Source organism: Anabrus simplex, chromosome 3 (genome assembly GCF_040414725.1).
Source record: "Anabrus simplex isolate iqAnaSimp1 chromosome 3, ASM4041472v1, whole genome shotgun sequence".
NCBI classification, from domain to species: domain Eukaryota; kingdom Metazoa; phylum Arthropoda; class Insecta; order Orthoptera; family Tettigoniidae; genus Anabrus; species Anabrus simplex.
Genome location: NC_090267.1, coordinates 494,779,720 through 494,804,012, shown reverse-complemented (window position 1 = coordinate 494,804,012; position 24,293 = coordinate 494,779,720). Strand labels below are relative to the sequence as shown.

General features: G+C 40.4%; 1 protein-coding gene across 2 annotated transcripts in view; it reads right to left on the bottom strand.

Annotated features, from left to right (window-relative positions):
* Usp12-46 (Ubiquitin-specific protease 12/46) overlaps positions 1-24,293 on the bottom strand; it is a 104,420-nt gene that overhangs the window by 9,688 nt on the left and 70,439 nt on the right. The window contains exons 7-8 of one of the 2 annotated variants that reach the window (XM_067143652.2): positions 16,396-16,533; positions 6,691-6,834 (exon numbers count right to left, since the gene is read on the bottom strand). In XM_067143652.2, coding sequence (XP_066999753.1) covers positions 6,691-6,834; positions 16,396-16,533 — 282 coding nt within the window. The remainder of the gene's footprint in view (positions 1-6,690; positions 6,835-16,395; positions 16,534-24,293) is intronic. The other variant, XM_067143653.2, reaches the window with a different exon arrangement.

The following is a 24,293-nucleotide window of genomic DNA, read 5'->3' as shown; positions in this document are numbered from 1 at the left end:
TTCAATCTATTCATTTCACCTTCAGCATTCTTCTGTAACACCACATTTCAAAAGCTCCTATTCTCTTTATTTCTGATCTAGTTATCGTCCATATTCCACTTCCACACAATGCCACACTCCAGACAAAAGTCTTCAAAAACATCTTTCTGATACCTATATCAATGTTTGAAGTGAGTAAATTTCTTTTCTTACGATAGGCCTTCCTTGCTTGTGCTAGTCTGCATTTTATGTCCTCCTTACTTCTGCCATCGTTAGTGTCGCCGGTGGCGAGTTGATAGAATCGGTGGAATCATTTAATTCTGGATTTGTCATGAAACCGTCATTGAAAGAAAGTAAGGAACTGACATTTTTGAAGAAGTCAACTGAATAATTTTTTTTTGTTGGTGTAAATTCTTGTAAATTTCTGTGTTTTAATTTTTGTGAAATTTGTGAATTTTAAGAATTTTTAGGACTTACAAGAAAGACTGCGAACTGTTAATATTTAATAATCATTATGAGTGTTGAAGGACATTGATACTGGAGATCTCCAGTAATATGTTTGTTGTAACCCATTTTTTGTATCACCCTGTAGTTGCCACGTGGACGCTTCGATCACGAAATTGCCGAGTTTCGCAATCAAAATCTCTAGAATATATTTCCCACATTACCATATATGGTGCTGTAATGCCATTGGCGAAAATAACATTAATTTGTATTGGTGAAACTTCGGGTCGAATCATAAGTAGCTTCCCTGATTGGCTGTTTGAGTATTTTCCAACTTCCGACCTTTTGGCTCCTCAGCAGGAGCAAGACTCTGTTCAGCGTCTTTGGTTTTCGCATGTCTTAACCATCGGATGCACCTCGTAAGGTGGTCCGCTCAGCGGCTCCAGCCATCTTGGGGTAAGCATGTTTTCTTTTCTCAAGTGTTAAATTAAAATGTAAATTCATTTGTTTGGAGTTTACCTTAGACCCTGGTTTTCACCGTTTTGATTTTGTAATGCCTTCGTTTGTCAGCTAGGCATATCCTTTGTTTTGGAGGCAATTCCTTTTATTAACCTCTTGTGTAAATGTAAACTTTAATTTTTTCCTTCCGAGTTGTCTCCAGTAATTCAGTGTCAATTTAGTGTACACCTGTTGAGCTATGCGTCCCTCACTGATGTGTATTAGGAGAGGAATGCCCCTCTATAGGCCTCTGTGCTAAATTTAATTTCCGTTGTTTTCTCTCCTTGTAACATTTTTCGATTTGCCTTGTAAGATGTTTGTAATTATGTCATATTCCCTGTTAAATTTTCCTTGTAAATTTCAACGTCGAAGTTATGCTCACCTATTTAAATGTAATTGTAATATTGTGTAGATATTTACTTTTCTGAAGAACCACCGATTTAACCTTTTTCTTAATTGATGATGTTATCCTTTTAATTGGTGTTCTTTATACCTTGTTAAAATTCTATATGTTGAGTAAAGTCAGACAAAAGGGTTAATGTTCTCACGTTTCTTTCCCTACAACGTCACGTAAGATCTCGTCCTCTGTAGCATTTCCCGGCCTGCTTCCCATACATCCTTTCTCTAGTTGTCATGTTGGTTATCCTGCGTTGCCATGTGTTGTTGAAATTTAGAACGTTTTTCCAGGTGTATCATCAGCTGACGTTCTTTCAGGTTTGTTATTTTGGATTATTAAATCATTACTTGTTTGATATGTACCTTGTATTATGTGCTCTTCTTCTGTAAAAAGGGGGGGGGGGGTTTACAGTTAGTAACAATATTCACCTACTTCCTTTAACCTCTCAAGCGGTAATGACGGAATAAATCATCTTAGCCGCATGGCTTCCTAAGTGGCCATGATGGAATATTCCGTCATCACATTGTAAATGTCTTTTGGCCATGGGTATGACGACTTATTCCGTCGTAGGATCTGAGATCACTTTCCTTTGTGCGTGTATGTTAGTTTCGAGCTTTATCTACAGCAGCACTCTCCTAAAACTATGTGACCGGGCAAAAAGCATTCGTTCGGTGACCAGACAGTACCGGCCGCCAGGCTGCTGAAAATGGTAAACAGTGCATTACGGCAGGTGCAAGCAGAGCTCAGAAACGTCTACGAGAAGAAGAATCGTTTTGATTTATTACACTGTGATAATTCGGAGAGTGATGTGTCATCTGACAGTGAGACTAATGTTGAAATGTCAGGAGATAGCGAGTGCAATGGTGAAAGCGACTCAAGTGAACGTAACAGTAGCACAAGCAGTGATGTTCAGGTCGGTGTATGGACAAGGGTAGGATATGAATGGCCGAGATTTAAATTTATGGCGCAACCTGGACTAAATGTACAAATTGAAGACATAAATAATCCCCTAGAATATTTACAATTGCTTACGTCATGAATTAGCAGAACTAATACGGAGGGAAACCAACTGGCATGCTCAACAGTTTTTAGAAAGCACACCAACCTTGAAACTTTATTCAAGAGTGAATCAGTGGAATGACATGAATAAAGATGAAATATGACTTTACTTGCATTCTTTCTCTTTCAAGGCATTCATCAGGTACCTGACAACAAGAGCTACTTTCCTCGTAGACAGATATTAGAGACCCCAATATTTTTGGAGCTGTCCTCTGAAAGAAGATTTCAATTCCTTCTCAAATTCTTACACTTTGTCGAATAACGAAGCATACGAAGAAGCCACATGTGGTCCGAAGAAACTCTACAAATTGAAACCTATTTTGGAAAACTTGAATAGCAGATTCCGAAGTGTGTACTCAGCCGAAAACGATGTGTCTGTAAGTAAGTCTCGTATGTTGTGGAAGGGACATTTGTCATGGAAAGTTTTCATACCATCTAAGCGCTCAAGATTCGGTATCAAATTATTTGAACTGTGCGAATCTAAGTCTGGTTGTGTGGAATTTCTTGGTGTATATATAGGAAAAGACATTCAATTTGATGACTCTCTGAAAAATGAACCATATGTTTCGAAAGTTGTTTTGCAACTCATGGTACCGCTTCTAAACAAAGGGTATGGCGTAACAATGGATAACTGGTTCTCGAACCCCGATTTTTACAAGCTGTGTGATAAGGAGACAGATGCAATGGGTATGTTGCATCAAAATTGACAGGGTGTCCCGTCGGAAATCAAAAACCGCACACCCAGGAAAGGAGAAACAGTGAAACTCGTGATAATGAAGTGGAAGGATAAAAAGGATGTGTGCCTCATAAGCAATACGCATGATGATACCATGGTGTCGTGTAGGGAGAGAGGGAAAGAAACCACAAAACCAAGGTTAGCTATTGACTACAACTGTCAGATGGCGGAGTTGACCTGAGTTATGCGTATCTTGTGAGCCATTGAAGTACTCGTAAAAAATTCGTAAAGAAGCACTACCAGAAGCACTTCCACCATATGCTGGACATATGCTGTCTAAATGCCTACATTTTGTACAAGAAGTCAGGAGGTCAGGATACCTGATTAGAATTCCAGATGAGACTTATTGAGATCACAATGAAGTACAATAAACATGAAAGATTGCAGCCAGGCAGACCTTTGAAGACTCCTCCCCCAACAAGAATCAATGCCCCTCACTAACCCTCGTACATTGTTGCAACAGCACGCAAGGAAAACTCTACTCGGCAGTGTGCTGTGTTTTACCGAATGGGACAGAGATGAGAATCTAGGTATAAGTGTGAAGACTGCGAAGTAGCCCTGTGCACCGCACCTTGCTTCCAGCGCTACCACACAGTTGTGGACTTCTGAGGACTACTTTTATGGAAGCAGAAACAATGCTTCAAGATTGATGAATACGAATAAAGTATTGTACAGTGTTGAGATCATAATACCTAAGACAATTTCTTTTATCCTGTCAGTAAATATGTCATTTGAAGAGGAGTTTACTGAACTTTACTATGGAGGCCTTCTTGGAACTGTAATCATTTTTGGTAAGTTGATAACGAGTGCGTATTTTTTAAATCTGATAAAATACTCAACTACACAAGAGTATGTTATTGTAGGTTTCCTGTTGCTTTCCTCATTGGGCCAGATCCTCTTTCCTTGCCCTTGGCACTGTAATCATTTTAATAGCTGGAAAGTGAGACTTTTTTTTTAACCTGATGAAAATACCTGACCAATTAAAAGTATCTCATCATAAGTTCCTGTTGCTTTCCTCAGCGAGCCAGACGCCTTGCCCTTCGCACTACGATTATTTTCGACAGCTTGATACATATTCTGTACTTTTTGAACCTGACAAAAATATTATACTACACAAGAGTATCTCACTATATGTTACTTCCCAGTACCTTATGGAAAATGCGCCAATGTGTTAGTAGCTACTCAAAAGAAATGTACCACTTGAAAGGTTAAAACTTCATTTCCTAATTTAATATTTCCTGCATCACCTGCATATTTCCTGTATATTTGACTGCACTCTATTACTTTTGTTTAGGACCTAATGATTTTCATCATCTACTACTTTCCCAAGACTCTGTCCATACCATTCAGCAATTTCTGCAGATCTGCAGTCTCAGATAAAATAACAATATCATCAGAAAACTTCAGTGTTTTGATTTCCTCTCCATGGATTTTGATTCCATTTCAAAATTCCTCTTTGATTTCCTTTACCACCTGTTCTATATAAATACTGAAGAGAAAAGGGGGGGGGGGGGCAGAAACTTCAGCCTTGCCTCACTCCTTTCTGGATTGCTGGTTCTTTTTCAAAGCCCTTGATTCTATCACTGTAGGCTGATTTGTATACAGATTGTAGACACTTCTTCGTTCTCGGTACCTGATCACAATCACCTTCACAATCTCAAATAACTTGATCCAATCCACATTATCAAATGCCTTTTCTAGATCTATGAACGCCATGTTCATCCTCTCCCAACTCAGTTTCAACTTGTCTTTCCATTCTTCTGTAAATAATGGACAAGCAGAAAGAAACAAGCATCTAGATAAGTACAGAATAGATACAGGAGAACAATCAGCTACAATAAGGACATCGGACATTGCATCATGAAAGTTAAGCCAGAAGGACTTTTACACAGTTCAGAATGCTTGATATTGAACAAGAAAGGGGAAACAGAAGAACTAGAAAGACAGAAAGAAAGAAAAATCTTAAGAAAGAGCTTCAGACTAGAGAAAAGAATAGATGTTACTTATAGGAAGGGGAAAAGGAAGGATTAATATCTATAAATAAATTTTTAAAAGGATGGAGGAGTTAAGGACATGATAAACAAGAGAAGACTGAAGATTCAGGGGCACTTCTTCAGAGTGAGCAAATATAGACTGACGAAGAAAATCTTCAATTACATCACCAAATTAAAGCAAAATACAAAATGGATAGAGGAAACAGGAAAAAAAAAAACATGGAGGAAGTTGGGGTCAATCCAAAGGAGATCTGGAACGGAGAAATGTTTCAAGTGAAGGTTGAGGAATTTAAGAGGTTCCAGAAAAAAACAAAATATAAGAATCAAGAGCATCTTTCTCAGGAAAGGAACCTCAGTAAAAGAATTAGGAAATTCAGGGAGGAGAAAGAAAAACTAAAAAACAAACTAACTGTTTCTCGTGGTTTACAGTAAGCCAACTTCAAAAGGAGGAGAAGAAGAATATTAATGTTGTGTGTTTAACGTCCCTTCAATGACTATAAATTTTAAGGGACACCAAAGGACTGGGAGGAAGTTTGATTTAATATTCCAGAAAAACTAATGACACAGGTCTCTTTATTTGCACTCATGAATGTCGACCAACTGTGTCTGTATCCAATTCTACAATTTTGAGCAAAAATGTTATCACCTAATAGACAACACAACATAGAGGATCAGGAGTACTTTTGAAATGTGACTCCTAGCTTCTTAGTGCCATGACACATTATAAGAAACTGTTGTTCTAAAATCATTTCTAAAATGGAGTTCTTATGAGGGAGTTGCACAAGTTACGACCATGATTGCAATTGAATTGTGGTTTATGAGGACGAGATTGACGTGATAATAAATATTCACTCGTTATGTGCAACTGTCGATTATAATGTATGTAATGAAAATCTGTATGTTCACTCACCAAGTAGCTCTTAGTAAAACACTATGATGCTACTGAAGTACAGAACACCAGGAACACTCAACAGGTGCCCTTCAAGAAACTTGCGGCACGTATCTTCTCAATCACACTGCTTTTCAAAGTAAAAAATCCATTGGGATGGTGTCTGATACCTCAACTCTGGTGTGACGGTGAAGTCACCATATCCAACTACAGTCCAGGAATATCTAACAAAGTATACAAACTCAGGAGAACAGAACCCACTGTATATAATACACATCAGCAAGGAAACTGAGTCCCTTGTCGATGGTGTGATAAGGAAGAATTGTTCTTCAATCCATTTCAGCACCACCTAGAATTGCCAGAAATATTGTTCATCAAGTGGCTGAAGGTAGATGTGCATCCAGGGCACAGATATTTATCGTATACAACATGTCTTCTGTCAAATGGTACCTCTATGAGTTCTATCGGTGTTCGTGAAACATCAAGCCATTGTAATTTACAACGTAATTAACAACGGCACATATGTTTAGTATATTTATAATTTACACATCAATCCCTTTCATATAACCCACAACTTAGCAGCTATTTGTGATCACAACTTATACTCACTCCCTTGTGAATCATACCAGAGTATAAAGAGATTAGGACAATCTATCATAAAGATGTACAAATGAACACTAACAATGTTACTTACATCAACCATATCATCATCAAACAAAAGCCAAAAACCATGACTTTTAACAATGCTGATGTAATGGCCTCGATTAGGCCCACTCCCACAATGAATCACCACAGCCACTAAGTCGTACAAGCGATCAGGATTCACAGCATCATCGGACTGAAAAAGAGAAGCATCGCAGTAAATTGGCAAGTTAATTTTTTAACATAATGAAAAAATCTGAAAAGATTGTTATTTCCTCTGTATATTATTTTTTTCTTCTTTTCATTCTTCTTCCTTGTCTGCACTTTCATTATTATGACTTTGTATTTATGTTTACTTATATGTATCAGTATTGGTGTGTTAAGAAGGTACTGTTATTGGGCCTACTGCCTGTGTACTTATAAATAAATAAATAAATAAATAAATAAATAAATAAATAAATAAATAAATAAATAAATAAATAAATAAATAAATAAATAAATAAATAAATAAATAAATAAATAAATAAATAAATAAATAAATAAACAAACAAACAAACAAACAAACAAATAAATAAATAAATAAATAAATAAATAAATAATTTAAGATGGATAATGATAATGAAGAATAATGAAGAATAAGCATCAGAACAAAATAATCATTGCAACATCTTATCTTCATATGTCAGAGTGAAAGACTTGTTCTGTTCAAGTCTCTACAGCCTGATAAGCACTCGGAAGGAGCGGATATTGGGAAGCAGTGGAGAAAAAAGAGAGAGAGAGAGAGAGGAGATGGCCAGAGTGGGCTTTCATTGTACAAGGTGGTTCAAATACAGGGTGGTCCAAAAGTAGTTATACAGTTACTGATGCATTCCTACAACCTGTCCCTGATACTCTCACACACAAATTCCGGTTCGTTTCAATTATGTCTAATTTCAACATAAATTGTTCCTAATTGTGTCTAATTTCAATTGATTGTGCCCTTTCTTTTGTTTCTAATGGGGCTGTGGTAAACGATGGTTGGAAATCTGAGCGAGAAGCAACGACGGTGGATCCTGAAGACCTACTAGAAGTATGAAAATTCTGAAACCATGTGCAGAGTGTGGGAAGAGGAATTTAATTTGCCAGCGCCGCCATGTCTTACGATTTACCGCATCAGAGACAAGCTTGAGGCCTCGAGTTCCGTCACCAATGCACCGAAGTCTGGACGACCGCGTACGACATCAACACAGGAAAAAGCCATAAAGGTAGCCCTCACATTCATAACCAGTCCAAAGAAGACCATGTGACGTGTGTCTTTGGAGCTGAGTGTCCCAAGGACATCAGTACAACATCTGATGCACCAGATGCACTTTAAGCCGTACTGCCCCAGTCTGCTGCATGGCCTTCTGGAGGACGATCCAAACTGCAGTTCTGTGAGATAATTCGCAATCAACTGACTAAACAACCAGACTTGCTTTCGAACATCGTGTGGACAGATGAAACCTGTTTCAAATTGTCTGGTCACATCAACAGACATAACTGTGTGTACTGGGCTGATGAAAACCCACGTCATTATGACTAAGCAATTGAATCAGCCAGGCATCAAAGTGTGAGGTGGCATGTCCTGCGAGGTGTCATGGGTCCTGTCTTCTTCGATGGAAATATTGATGGTCCCAAGAATCTGGAGATGTTGACCAACGTTGTGGTGCCACACCTGCAAGCACGGCTCTAATTCGTGGAACTGATCTTTCAACAGGACGGGGCCCCACCGCATTTTTCTTTGGCGGTCCGTGATTACCTGGACGAGACATTCCCGCAGCATTGGATTGGGCGATGGTGGAGCATTGAGTGGCCACCACGCTCCCTGGACTTGACTCTAATGGATTTCTTCTTATGGGGAGTAGTGACGAAAAGACCTTTTTCCAGAAAACCCCTCGCAATACCACAGCTGAAGACTTTCATCGATAATGCATTTGAGGAAATTCATTCTAACCAGAATTTGTGTTGCACTGTGTGTGTGCGTGTGTGTATCAGGGACAGGTTGCAGGAATGCAACAATGCCAGAGGTGGACATTTTGAGCACCTGCGGGATTAAATACAGCTGTATAGGTAACTGTATACCTGTTTTTGGGGCACCCTGTATAACTGGCACTGATTTCCTGTTCTTTTTAGAAAATCCTTCATTGATGATGATGGTGGTGGTTGTTTATTTCATCGAACATACATTTCATTTTGCTAGTAGCTTAACACTGCATTAACACATCAAAGATTTTTGGCAATGCAAGGATAGAAAAGTGAGAGGACTGGGATGGCAGTGACCGTGGCTTCAATTAAGGTGCAGCCGCAAAATTTGCCCGGTGTGAAAATGGGAAACAACGGAAAACCATCTTAAGAGCTGCCTATGGTGTGATTCGATCCCACCTTCTCCCAAATGCAAGCCCACAGCTACATGACCCAAAGCACATGGCCAAATCACTCAGTGTTAAACATGCAATATGGTGTAACTCAATACAGTGGAATCCTGGATTGCGAGCATAGTTCGTTCCGGCAACATGCTCGTAATCCAAATCATTCGTATATCAAAGCAAATTTTCCCATAAGAAACTATTGAAACTCGGATGATTCGTACACAACTCAAAAACATTTATTCGCGTAACATTTCTAAAACAAAATATAACATAAAACAATTAAACTGCACTTTACCTTACAATAGAATCATTGTTGGTGTGAGGGAGACGAGAGATGACATGAGAAGAGTTACTGTGTAGCACGAATTTCACTAACGGAATCACTGCTATCGGTTGGCTCATTGGAAGTGTTTTCTTTCCGTGCAACTTTAATGAGGAACCTGTCCAATGACTGTTGCTTTTGCCTCTTTTTGAGGATTTCACGAAAATGTGATATTGCATTGTCACTGAACAGATTCATCCACTATAATCATCTCCTTCTTCTGACCGAATTCCTTTTTAGCCTTCTTTTCGTTCACAGGGTCCATCGTTGCAGAACAGTTATATCACAGATGACAGAAACAAAACATGTACACTCGTACGGTGTTGACTATACAATAATATAGTTTTATTATGAATCCACCTGTTCAATACATTATAATGTTGTTACATTAAAATAATTTCATTAGTTAAAAAGTTATATATGGGACATGTTTCGCTCCCTCAGCCAAATCCGAATCTCAAACAATTGTTATTTACGTAACAAAGACTTAAGAACCATTAGAACACTTTTGACAAACTTAAAACTTATTCTATTCAAAAATCATAAAATATAAAATCCTTGTATACATGGCTCAATTACACGTGCTTAATAGGAACATACATTAAAATTATGGAAGAGAGAGTACTAAAATATAAAATAAATAATATGTATATCATGTCCAAAATCCTAGAAAGATGTGAAGATCAATCTTAGGAGCCAAATTTGTGGATCTTCTTAGCAATGAGATCTGGTAAAAAAGTTATTTATCCCTTGTGGATAGACAAGGAGTAGACACAGAACAGACAGTCACCACATAACCTCGGACAACACCAAACCGACAAACAGCAACTGGAGGGACATTCAACAAGATAAACCAAGCAGCAGCTTTCAATACAAACGTTGATTTACGTCCCTTTCAATCATCCTTATCAAATCCATTAGTTCAACGAACGGTCATTGACAACTATAAGAACATATCTTTTCAACAGCATTCGCCGAGGTCACATGACAAGCATTTAAATTTCTTGAAGACCAACATTTATCCTGTTATAAGTTCAATCATCAAATTTGACGATAAATTTTGAATCTTTATAGACTCTTATCCACAAGGGATAAATAACTTTTTTACCAGATCTCATTGCTAAGAAGATCCACAAATTTGGCTCCTAAGATTGATCTTCACATCTTTCTAGGATTTTGGACATGATATACATATTATTTATTTTATATTTTAGTACTCTCTCTTCCATAATTTTAATGTATGTTCCTATTAAGCACGTGTAATTGAGCCATGTATACAAGGATTTTATATTTTATGATTTTTGAATAGAATAAGTTTTAAGTTTGTCAAAAGTGTTCTAATGGTTCTTAAGTCTTTGTTACGTAAATAACAATTGTTTGAGATTCGGATTTGGCTGATGATGCTCTATAAGGGAGCGAAACATGTCCCATATATAACTTTTTAACTAATGAAATTATTTTAATGTAACAACATTATAATGTATTGAACAGGTGGATTCATAATAAAACTATATTATTGTATACTAACAGATTTCAATACGGATTAAAACATGAGATTAGTCACTTGTAACGGTGTTGACTATGCGAGCGAGGCACGGCAACTGAAGTCCAGCGCGGGAAATGATTTCACACACTTTCCCGGGAAAGAGAGTGGCAGGGGGAGAGGAAAACAAAGGCACAGGGGAGGTGAAAACGTACATACACGTGACGCTCGTATTGCGAAACCTCACTCGCTTATCAAGTTACAATTTATTTAAAATGTTTGCTCGTCTTGCAAAACACTCGTAGACCAAGTTACTCGCAATCCGAGGTTCCACTGTATAAGAAATACTGATTATACTATCAAAGCATCCTGTAGACTATAAATCATTGTGGTAACAAAAACAATGTGACTGAATGGCAGGTGTCCAACAAAACTGCTCTCAATTAGATGCTTCATACCTACTTTTTCCAGATCTGTTGCCAGTACTTTTGACATAATACCTGTCACAGACTACCACAGGTATCACTCTTGTGCAGTTTAGCCTCCTCATCTTCTTCATCTCCTCTCTCTGTGCTGTGTACTTATTAATTTTCTCCACCTGGGTGGGTTGAATATTATGGATGTTGGGACAGCGAAGTCTACCTGGCACTCCTATTGAGAAGGACAATACCAGGAGAATTTGTCAAGATTGTCTGGTCAGTTAAAACAGATCTGTCCCAGTCCGTTTCATGCTCCTCGTCTTCAAGTACGTTGCATGCCGGTAGTTGTAGTACGCCAGGCTCAATTTTAGGACTCTGTATGCCACTGCAAGTTCTTGACGCAGGATTTTGGTACCTCTTAGGGTGTTCCACACCAGTCAACAATGGACAGCCACCTATTATACGATCAATGGTTTCTAGCGCTGAGGTGCACCTGTAGCAACATTCATCTGACACATTCTCTTTTAAAATATATCTTCTTTATTATTATTCTTGCTGCTGCTTTAAGAGGTCCAATATCTAGGTCACTGGTGCCAAGAAAATTATCCTCCAAAATATTCCTCATCAGTTTGCATAGATTTTATCCAGCATTCTGACATCTATATAATTCTTTTCTTCCAAAAGTCTTATACCTGGGTGCATACCCATACCAGTCACTCCTGTGGTGTACAGGTAACATACCTGCCTCTTACCTGGAGGCCCCGGGTTCACTCAGCCTCGTAAAACCAACTGAGGAGCAGTCTGATATCATTATTATTATCATTATTATTAAGGAGACTGGGGTGTTGAATTCGGTCCAGATCATCTTGAGAAGTAGTCTCTACGCTGCAGAACTACATCAATGAAATGTTTGTGTATTACAGGGACAACTGCCTAAAGCCAAATGCTAGGAAAATGCAGGTTATACTCTTCCATTCTGCTGCTAATCACAAACTTAATATCATATGGGAAGAAAGGAAGCTTGAGTTCACCCCTGTTGTCAAATACCTTGGAGTTGAGCTTCATCGGTCTCTTACTTTTAGAGCACATTGTCATTCTGCAGTATGAAGGTCAGAGCCAGGAATAATCTACTACACACACTCATGTTCATAAAAAACAGAACACTTTGAAAGACTAGAGGTAGGAAGTTCATATTCACAGGACATGTTCATTAGTATGTTCTGCAGAAACAATTAGCATTTCAGTCACCTAGGTTCAGCTGTCCTGTTGCTTAGTAGGCACTGGGTCTTCCATGGGCACTGATAACTTGTTCCATTCGTGATGGCATTAATGCTTATAAGGTGTGAATGGCGTCCTGAGGTATAGCCATCCATGCTGCATTCATTTGGTTCCACAGTTCATCTTTGGTGGTTGGCAGTGAGTCACAGTGCTGCACCTGTCATTTCACCATATCCCACACATTTTTGATTGGTGACAAGTTTGGCGATCAGGCAGGCCAGGGCAGTAGTCTGACATCCTGCAACAACAAGAAGGCACGTGTTCGTGCAGCAACCATGTGTCGCGCATCGTCCTGCTAAAATATGGCGTCTGAGGTGTCGTACAGAAAGGGTATGGCTAAGGGTCGCAGCATGTCATTCACGTAGGTCAAACTGGTCACAGTGCCCTGGGCACGTACCAACTGTGATTTGTGGTTGTACCCAATAGCACCCCGGACCATAAGGCCTTGAGTTGGCGCTATATGTCTTGTGCGAATGCAGTCAATGTATGTCTCTTCCTCGTCTGCGGCAAACCAAAATGCAGGCATTATTTTCAAACAAACAGAACCTGGTTTCTTCTGAAAACACTATTTGCTGCCATTCCTGTCCCCAGTGATGTCATTCCATACACCATTGCAGTCGAGCATGTTTATGCACATTACACAAAGGTAGGCGGAGAAGGGGACGACGCGCTGGTAACCCAGACCATAATAAACGGCAATGGACTGTCACTCTTTATAGTGTACGATGTGTTACACTGTTCCACTGTTTCACCAGAGCTGAGGAGGACACAGATCTGTCCTGCAATGCCATTCGGATGCGGTGTTGATCATCTTGGGGAGGGGGGGGGGGGTCTGGATGGTGCGACCAGACCCATCTTGTCGTGTTCTATGGCCTTCTGTGAACCATTCTGTACACACCCGTTGCACTGCCGACACACTTCGTCCACACGAGCATCAATTTCCCGAATGGACGCATCACGTTCTCTCATGCCAATAATGCGCCCTGTTTCAAACGTTCTCATTTGACGGTACGGTTCTCGCATACATCTGCAAGGCATCCTGCACGTCTGCTCAAGTCACCCTGATCCATTACCTTCGGTTTATAGCAACAACGAGAGCTGCAGGCACATTTTACCAGTCAGTGGTGGTGCACCGAGGTATCGCTGTGGACCTCAAACCTGAGGGCTGACATTGTTCAAATGCTAATCATTTCTTAAGAACATACTAATGCACATGTTCTGTGAATATGAACTTCCTATCTCTAGTCTTTCAAAGTGTTCTGTTTTTTATGAACATGTGTGTACGTTAAATAAAGGGTACAACTCTCTGCACATAGTTATGAGGATGTTTAGGAGTTGTAGTAAGGATGTAAGGATGTCTCTGGTAAGACCCCAACTAGAGTATAGTACCAGTGTATGGGACCCTCACCAGGATTACTTTATTCAAGAACTGGAAAAAATCCAAAGAAAAGCAGTTCAATTAGTTCTGAGCAATCTCCAATAAAAGAGAAGCATTACGAAAATGCTGCAAAATTTGGGCTGGGAAGAACTGGGAGAAAAGAGATGAGCTGCTCGACTAAGTGGTATGTTCTGAGCTGTCAGTAGAGAGATAGCGTGGAATAACAGTAGACTAATAAGTATGAGTCGTGTTTGTAAAAGTAGGAAAGATCATGATATGAAGATAAAGTTGGAATTCAAGAGAACAAATTGAAGCAAATATTCGTTTACTGGAAGAGGAGTTACGGATTGGAATGATTTATCAAGGGAGTTGTTCAATAAATTTCCAAATTCTTTCCAATTATTTAAGAAAAGACTAGGTAAAAGAAACATATAGGGGATCTGCCAGCTGGGCGATTGCCCTAAATGTAGATCAGTGGCGACTGATTGATGACTGGACAGGGTCAAGCTGGGGAATACATCCAGCACCTGTATGAACTATGGCCCTGGCACTCTCCTTCTGTACAGCTAAGTATGCTTGTCTTGTGTGGGTCAATTCTATGCATTCCAAGAAAGTGGATATTGCTTGTGTAGTTGCTGGCTGCCTTGAACCAACAAACGTCGAAAAGCTATACCACAAAAAACATGAAATCTATTACCTATGAAGGTGAGGCAATACAACTGCCAAACCAGCTGCCACACTGGGCAGAAACGTTAGTAATTTTACAATTTAAAGATTTAAAGAACTTTAACATTTTCAATTTTTGTTGACAAAAAATTCTACAAAAGCGAGACCCTGGGTTAGATTTCCAGCCAGATGAGGGAGTTTCACCAGAATTCAAAGGCTGGTTCAAGGCCCACTCAGCCAATGTGATTACAACGGAGAAGCTATCAGAGAGTGAGACAGTGGGCTAGGCCTAGAAAGCCAAGAATAACAGCCGAGAGGATTAGGCATTTAGGCTGAGCAGCAGTCGTTTGGCAGGCCAAGGCCCTTTGTGGCTCTTGCGCCATGGAGACTGGGTTTGGTCCTTTTTTGTTACGGTAATACAAAGTTTGGCTCAATAGGCCTTCAGTTTACAGGGTCCCACATTTGATTCTCGACCAGGCCAAAGATTTTAACAGTGTCCGATTAATTCCTCTGACTAGGGGACTGCATGTTTGTGTTTGTCCCAACACACTCCCCTTCATATACATGCACATCACATGAGGCTACCAACCACCACAGAAACACACAATAATGAATATATCCCTCCATATCTGACTGGTGTCAGGAAGGGCGTCTGGCTGTAAAACAGGGCCAAGTTACATTCGGCCCACGACCCAGCCAGGGACTGGATCAAGTAGTGACACAAGGGGCACATGTTCAAGTAGGCATCGAACCTCTCTTTTTTCCTTTATCTTTCTCCTTCTCTTTTGTTGCTTCGCTGTATTTTCTTAAAATGTCTTGCTTTCATAGTTTTGAACATCTTTTTAACCATTAATTATTTGTGACACAATAAATCTTGTAGTAAGAAGTATCCACACTGCATTAACGGGTGTACCACAGTTATTTACTGGTGGTGGCTATGGATATGTTGAAATTGTGAAATTTTCAATTTTCTTTTTATTTATTTATTCATAACGTAGCAGTCCCTGCTATGAATGGTGTGAAAATGTTGCTCATAAGGTCGGTTGGTGTATGCATTTGAGTGGGCTTGGCAGACTGATATGTAATAGCAACTCTGGCTCGGTGAGGAAAGCAACGGGAAACTACCTCACTCCTCATTTCCCTAGTACGCCTCTTCAGTGATGCCTAGGCCATCTATGACAGCTGATGGCAGAGCTGTTGAGGATCCCACCAGCGGAATCGCTGACTGACTGAACATACATACATACATTCATAACGTAGAGAAATTCCTCTTTCTAGTGTTAGATGCATACATACAGTTACAACCACAGCAGGGAGTAAAAATAATTTTGAAACTGAAGTAAATTAAATTTTTAAAATGAATTTATAGAGACTCAAAACCTGCGCACCTTTCATTTCGGAGCCAGCTCCTTGACCACTATGCTACGAGAATACTTATTTTGAGAGCTGGCTTATATGACAATTTATAACTGGTGTTTGAAACTATAAAAACTGTAAAAATCTCAAAAACTAAGTCCCATTTGAGAGAATAGTTATGGATTTTGTACTCATGTTGATTAATCTTGCAAAACTCAACAAACTATAGGCTCCCTTTGTTAAGCCTCAAAAGCAAAACTGAGTAGCTACCTGATAAGAAAGGTAGCAAACTAACACATGACAGAATTCACCACTCTGGCCAAGTGCTATCGAGTACACTCTTATGAAAGGTGATCTCTTTGTCACTGATAGAACTGCTGTGTACCAGGTTAGCTTAGTATTTATTCTCAAAAAAAGGGTTTTTTAATTCTTAGAATTACTACTAAAAATTTAAATGAGTTTACTTACCGTATTAAACAATCTTAATTCCAAGGGAAATACCACCCTATGCGACACTTTTATATGCCTATTGTACTGCTCCATATATTTAAATCTTTTTAGATGCAAGGCTAGGATCATAGGGAGCTTTTTTACTCTCATTCTTTTCTGGAAATATACAAAAATAGGACACCATTTTATGAAACTGTAACAAAAGTCACATAACTTACTTCATTAATTCTACCAGTAATGGAAGGCAACAGATAAGTGGTAAATCAAGTCATTCACAGGTGTGATGAAACTCCCTGGCAGAAAAAAAGGTCCAGAAATGCCTGTTACAGGGTTGTAACACTATGAACGTACTGTAGTGCACTCCAACACATCTTCTGTTACAATTACATTCATTAACATGTGTCATGAATGATGTTGCACTGAAGACATCTTTAATACCTGTTTGAAGGTGGTGGTGGTGATTATTGTTTTAAGAGGAAGTACAACTGGGCAACCATCCTCTAGTATCACTAATCAAAGAGAAGAAAAAAAATGGAAGGGCGCCAACACTTCGAAAATTGAAGATTTTGGCCAATGAAAGGGCGTGAAAATGTCAGATTCCCTAGGCCTCGAATGCTCTAATACCGTCGTGGTCGGAAAAGAACAAAAGTTGACCATGGGAATTTGGATATGATAGATGAAAGCGAGAAGCCTGGCACAAGCGAATGGAAGCAATTACAATACTCAGCTCAGGGCCCCGTGGTCGCAAATCCACACTCCCAATTCAGAGCCCCTGTGGCACCGTTTAGTCGCCTCTTATGACAGGCAGGGGATACCATAGGTGTTACTATAATGCTCCCACCCACACTCTGCTGACTGGTCATATGAAAATGTTCAGAATGTTCAATTTCTGCCTGAATATAGGCCTCTGTACATTTTCGTATTAAGCTATGAACACGCTCATAAATGCCTGGGTTATTGAGTACTGTCTGAAAGGTAGCCACGATTCACACACCGAGAATTGCTTAATGATTTACAGCAATCAAACAGAACTAAAAGTACCCCTACAGGAAAAAGTCCACTGCATTCAAATTCAGTAAAACGTAGAGGCCAAGCAATTGGCCTATCTCTACCTATCCAGCACCCGTGTCAACATGCATTAATGTGCCAGCAGGCATGAAGTCTGAAATATGTAGAAGTACCAACATGCATGAAATTCTGAATAAAAACACCACCACCACCACCACCACCATTACTACTATTTTTTTTTATTTTTACAATTTGCATTACGTCGCACCGACACAAATAGGTCTTCGGCGACTATGGGATAGAAAAAGCCTAGGAGTGGAAGGAAGCAGCTGTGGCTTTAACTAAGGTACAACCCCAGCATTTGCCTGATGTGAAAATGGGAAACCTTGGAAAATCACCTTCAGGGCTGCCGACAGCAGGGTTCGAACTACTTATCTTCCAAATGCAAGTTCACAGCTGCGTGCCCCTAACCGCACGGCCAAATCACCCGGTACTAAACGTTTTCATTCCATCCCTAAAGGCGATGGCGGGCCTCCTAGATAGTAACACCGACTCTCAAGCCAGGGAGATGTGGTACGGTGAAGGAGATGTTAAGGTGGGAGGTTTAGCAGCTGTGGCCTATACTAGGAATTGTCCTGGCATTCGCCTTAGTGCAGGAGAATGGAAAGCCACGGAAAACAATTCTCAAGACCGCTGATGGTGGGGACCAGCCCCTCTCCATGTCCCGAAAACAGAAGCGCAGAGCCATGGCCACCCTTCCTCTGCTCAGTTGGCCGGTCAGAGATCAGAGCTGTCGGACCACAGATCAGCCATGGCCTCCTGTAGGCCGAAGCCTACTCTGCAACAGCTCAATAAACCTACTACTACTAAAATGTTTTCATTCCATCCCTACAGGGGACATTGGGCCTCCTAGATGGTAATGCCATCTCTCAGGCCAGGAAGATGTGATACGGTGAAGGAGATGTTCGTAGAAGGTGGGAGGGTTGGCGGCCGTAGCCTATACTAGGGACTGTTCTGGCATTCGCCCTAGTGCAGGAGAATGGAAAACCACGGAAAACCATTCTCACAACAACACCTCCATCTCCTGAATACAGAGCTGTAGAGCCACAGCACAGCCATGGCCACCCTATCTATGCTCGATTGGCCAGTCGGAATACAGAGCTGTCGAACCATGGAGCATGACTGAGACTATGGGAATAATTTGCGATAGTTGAAGACGTATTCAGGTCAACATCGATGTATCTGTGACGGGGTTACATGTGCAACGAATAATTGAAATTAATTAAGAGCGGTCATGGTTCATGTTTGTGGGTTACTGTAGTCACGTCCTAGTTCGTGAACCATGGGCAACGGCTGAGTGGCCTAGTAAGTGGTCTCTAGAGTTGGGATACCAGTTGCTATAGAATGGGAGTGGGCATCTCGGACATATTCTGAGTCATGGCCCTCCTTGTGCTCAGGCGGCTAGGACTATACAATTCACCGGTGGTCCTTAAATCGTTAGATGAAAGATCCTCACTTGGACTATATGCAAGTAGGGTAGCATCCTGCTTCATGAGTTTACCAAGCTCAGAACATTTTAAGCAAGCCTCGGACCTATGGGAGTAATGGAGTCCCACTCCCATTTGACAGGCGAGGGACTCCCTGGAAACAACTTGGCGAACAAAATGGAATTCGATGGGGAGCTATCAATATTAATGGGGCTTATAGAAGAAAGAAGGTAGAACTGGCTGAGTCAGCAAAGAGGATGCATCTGGATATGCTAGGGGTAAGTGATATTCGGGTAAGGGGAGATAACGAGGAAGAGATAGGAGATTATAAAGTGTACTTGATGGGTGTTAGAAAGGGAAGGGCAGAGGCTGAGGTAGGGCTCCTTATCAGGAATACCATTGCACGCAACATAGTTTTTGTTAAACACGTAAATGAGCGAATGATGTGGGTAGATTTGTCAGTTGGAGGAATTAGGACAAGAATTGTGTCCATGTATTCACCATGTGAGGGTGCAGATGAGGATGAAGTTGACAAGTTTTATGAAACATTGAGTGACATCATGGTCAGGGTCAACAGCAAGGATAGAAATGGGCGATTTCAATGTGAGAGTTGGGAATAGAACTGAAGGATACGAAAGGGTGATTGGTAAATGTGGGGAAGATATGGAAGCTAATGGGAATGGGAAGCGTTTGCTGGACTTCTGTGCTAGTATGGGTTTAGCTGTTACGAATATATTCTTCAAGCATAAGGCTATTCACCGCTACACATGGGAGGCTAGGGGTACCAGATCCATAATGGACTATATCTTAAGACTTTGAATTCAGGAAATCTGTTAGGAATGTACGAGTTTTTTGCGGATTTTTCGATGATACAGACCACTGTCTGATCTGTAGTGAACTAAGTATCTCTAGGCCTAGGGTAGAGAAAGTGAAAACTGTCTGCAAACGAATAAGGGTAGAAAATCTCCAGGACGAGAACATTAGACAGAAGTACATGGATATTATTAGTGAGAAGTTTCGAATAGTAGACAGTAAGCGGGTTCAGGATATAGAAAGTGAATGGGTGGCATACAGGGATGCTGTAGTAGAAACAGCAAGGGAATGCCTAGGATCAACTGTGTGTAAAGATGGGAAAAGGCGAACATCTTGGTGGAATGATGAAGTGAGAGCAGCCTGTAAACGTAAAAAGAAGGCTTGTCAGAAATAGCTCCAAACAAGGGTCGAGGCAGACAGGGATTTGTATGTAGATGAAAGAAACAGAGCGAAACAAATAGTTGTTGAATCCAAAAAGAAGTCATGGGAAGATTTTGGTAATAACCTGGAAAGGCTAGGTCAAGCAGCAGGGAAACCTTTCTAGACAGTAATAAAGAATCTTAGGAAGGGAGGGAAAAAGGAAATGAACAGTGTTTTGAGTAATTCAGGTGAACGCATGGAGGGATGAAATGGCTTCATAGAGGGGGGTAGTAAAATTAGCATGGAGTGTTGGTAAGGTACCTTCAGATTGGACAAAAGCAGTAATTGCACCTATCTATAAGCAAGGGAACAGGAAGGATTGCAACAACTATCGACGTATCTCATTGATTAGTATACCAGGCAAAGTATTCACTGGCATCTTGGAAGGGAGGGTGCGATCAGTCGTTGAGAGGAAGTGAGAAGAAAACCAGTGTGGTTTCAGACCACAGAGAGGCTGTCAGGATCAGATTTTCAGTATGCGCCAGGTAATTGAAAAATGCTATGAGAGGAATAGGCAGTTGTATTTATGTTTTGTAGATCTAGAGAAAGCATACGACAGGGTACCGAGGGAAAAGATGTTCACTATACTGGGGGACTATGGAGTTAAAGGTCGATTATTAAAATCAATCAAAGGCATTTATGTTGACAATTGGGCTTCAGTGAGAATTGATGGTAGAATGAGTTGTTGGTTCAGGGTACTTACAGGGGTTAGACAAGGCTGTAATCTTTCATCTTTGCTGTTCGTAGTTTACATGGATCATCTGCTGAAAGATATAAAATGGCAGGGAGGGATTCAGTTAGGTGGAAATGTAGTAAGCAGTTTGGCCTATGCTGACGACTTGGTCTTAATGGCAGACTGTGCCGAAAGCCTGCAGTCTAATATTTTGGAACTTGAAAATAGGTGCAATCAGTATGGTATGAAAATTAGCCTCTCAAAGACTAAACTGATGTCAGTAGGTAAGGAATTCAACAGAATGAATGTCAGATTGGTGATACAAAGCTAGAACAGGTCGATAATTCCAAGTATTTAGGTTGAGTGTTCTCCCAGGATGGTAATATAGTAAGTGGGATTGAATCAAGGTGTAGTAAAGCTAATGCAGTGAGCTCATAGTTGCGATCAGCAGTATTCTGTACGAAGGAAGTCAGTTCCCAGACGAAACTATCTTTACATCGGTCTGTTTTCAGACCAACTTTGCTTTACGGGAGCGAAAGCTGGGTGGACTCAGGTTATCTTATTCATGTTAGAAGTAACAGACATGAAAGTAGCAAGAATGATTGTGGGTACAAACTGGTGGGAACAATGGCAGGAGGTACCCAGAAAGAGGAGATAAAGGCTAATTTAGGAATGAACTCGATGGATGAAGCTGTATGCATAAACCGGCTTCGGTGGTGGGGTCATGTGAGGCGAATGGAGGAGGATAGGTTACCTAGGAGAATAATGGACTCTGCTATGGAGGGTAAGAGAAGTAGAGGGAGACCAAGACGACGATGGTGAGACTTGGTTTCTAACGATTTAAGGATAAGAGGTATAGAACTAAATGAGGCCACAACACTACAACACTAGTTGCAAATCGAGGATTGTGGCGACGTTTAGTAAATTCCCAGAGGCTTGCAGACTGAATGCAGAAAGGCATAACAGTCTATAATGATAATGAATGTATGTATGGTAATGTATGTAATAGGGGACCCTCGTATTCAATACACAAACATTTATTAATGTGAATCAATCACATGTCGTTCACATGAGGTACTAGTTTCGGCACTAAACTTGTGCCATCATCAGCCACCGATTGCCGAAACTAGTACCTCATGTGAACGACATGTGATTGATTCAAATTAAGAAATGTTTGTGTAATGAATAGGAGGACCCCTATTGATTAATTTCAATTATTGTAATCCCACTTCAATACGGATCATGAAATTTCTAAATATGAATGTGCAACGAATGTAAGAAGTATGTTGGATTTCTTTTGATCAATGAAGACAAGCTGGAGAGTACTACCTGTAATAGATGTAGCTCAACAAATACACACTTATGCAATTTGTTACAAGGATTTTTCTTCTCTCTATATATGATGAATTCATTCATGAAGTTTTACCCACGAGTTTCGTTACACTCTGTATAGAAAGCCAGAAACATGTACAGGAACACATAAGAAGGGTAAACACAACAACAGTCTCCGTATATTCACAAACTGCCGTCTTAAAAAAAAAAATGCACTCCCCTCATCAATCACAGATTATTTGTCAAGATGGTCCCTCAGCGAGTGTATATGCCCACACTCTCTCCTCATCAGTCCCAGAACAGTATTTCTTCACTCATTTCTTCTCAGTCTCCCTTCGAGCTCGTTTCTGCTTCTCCTCTTCCACAGGAGAGACGGCTCACCACGATTCATTTGTTACAGAATTACAATTCATAACAAATACATTTTGACACACAAATACCATTTATAAATCCCATACTTTATGTTCCATATTGACTTTATTTCACATAAATACACCTGTTACGCATCCTCTTCCACACCTTCTATCATCTGATGGCCAAGCAGGCATCAATTTTTGGTAATGGAATAAAGTCTCTCATAGTGCAGTGGCACTGCCAGTGGCTCCAATCAGCCTATGCAATGGCCTCCACGGTATGGAGTAGCCATGCGTCTTGGTAGGTGTGCTAGGTACCAACAGATGAGGCCAGCCAAACACACGGGGGCAAAACGCTAGCAGCCAGGAATGAGTTAGCTGGAAAATTTATAATGTCCAATAACGAACCATTTATATTGGTGTTATAAATTGACTCATTCGGAACAAATATTTTAGATACCCTATGGGAATCAACACCTATATCATCTGATGGCCAAGCAGGCATCAATTTTTGGTAATGGGACAAAGTCTCTCATAGTGCATTGGCACTGCCGGTGGCACCAATTAGCCTACGCAGTGGCCCCCACGGTATGCAGTAGTCATGCGTCTTGGAAGGTGTGCTAGGTACCAAATGATGAGCCCAGCCTAGCACACGGGGTCGAAACGCTGGCAGCCAGGAATGAGTTACAGTAGCTGGAAAATTTATAATGTCCAATAACGGACCATTTACATCGGTATTATAAATTTACTCATTGCAGAACAAATATTTCAGACTCCCCATGGGAATCAACACCTATATCATCTAACGCCCAAGCATGCATCAATTTTTGAAATAGGACAAAGTCTCTCATAGTGCACTGGCACTGCCGGTGGCTCCAATTAGCCTACGCAGTGGCCCCCACGGTATGCAGTAGTCATGCGTCTTGGTAGGTGTGCTAGGTACCAAATGATGAGCCCAGCGTAGCACATGGGGCGAAACGCAGGCAGGCAGCCAGGAATGAGTTAGCTGGAAAATTTATAATATCCAATAATGGACCATTTATATTGGTACAGTCGAACATGCCCTAATGGACACCCTTATTCAGCGGACACCTCCCTATATGGACAATTTTCCTCGGAACCGATTTTATTTTACATAAGACAAGCGTTAAATTGGCCTCATTTAAGCAGACACCTCGAACTCCGGACAGCAGACATCGCCATTTGTCCCGAACACTTGATTTAAGCGGACACTATACGTTGCAGGACAATTTATTACGCCGGACTACATGTCATCCTTTCTTTTAAAATCATTCTTCAGACATAAGGAAATCCCTTTTGAATGTTTGTACTATTTCGAGTGCAAGGGAAGAGAAGCTACACCAGATTGCAGTTCTATCTAGTGGTGTATAGGCCTATTCCAAGAATTCTAATTGCCCAGAAATGCTGCCAGAGACTGTTGACTAACAAGTTACCTGGGGATTTTCTTCCCTTCTTGCATCATTCTATTCATAACCCGGATTGACGATGAAAAGGTTGAGCTCAGGTAGTCAACTTGAAAAGGAAAAGACAGTACAGGCGCCAATTATTGAATGCAAGTATGAAGAATGAGATTTCCACCTAATCAATACTTTATTACAAATGTTTGAAGTTATCTACATTGAAACAGTACCGATTTTGACCTGTAAAAAGGTCATCATCAGCTGTTGGTGAACCTGCTTAATAGCGATAGTACGTAAAACATTACTAAAGCTAATTTAACAAGAGTGCCTTATTCTAATATAATATTACTTAAGATATATACATATGGTACAATATGGGGCTTAGACTCATTGGAGTTCCATTCAAAAA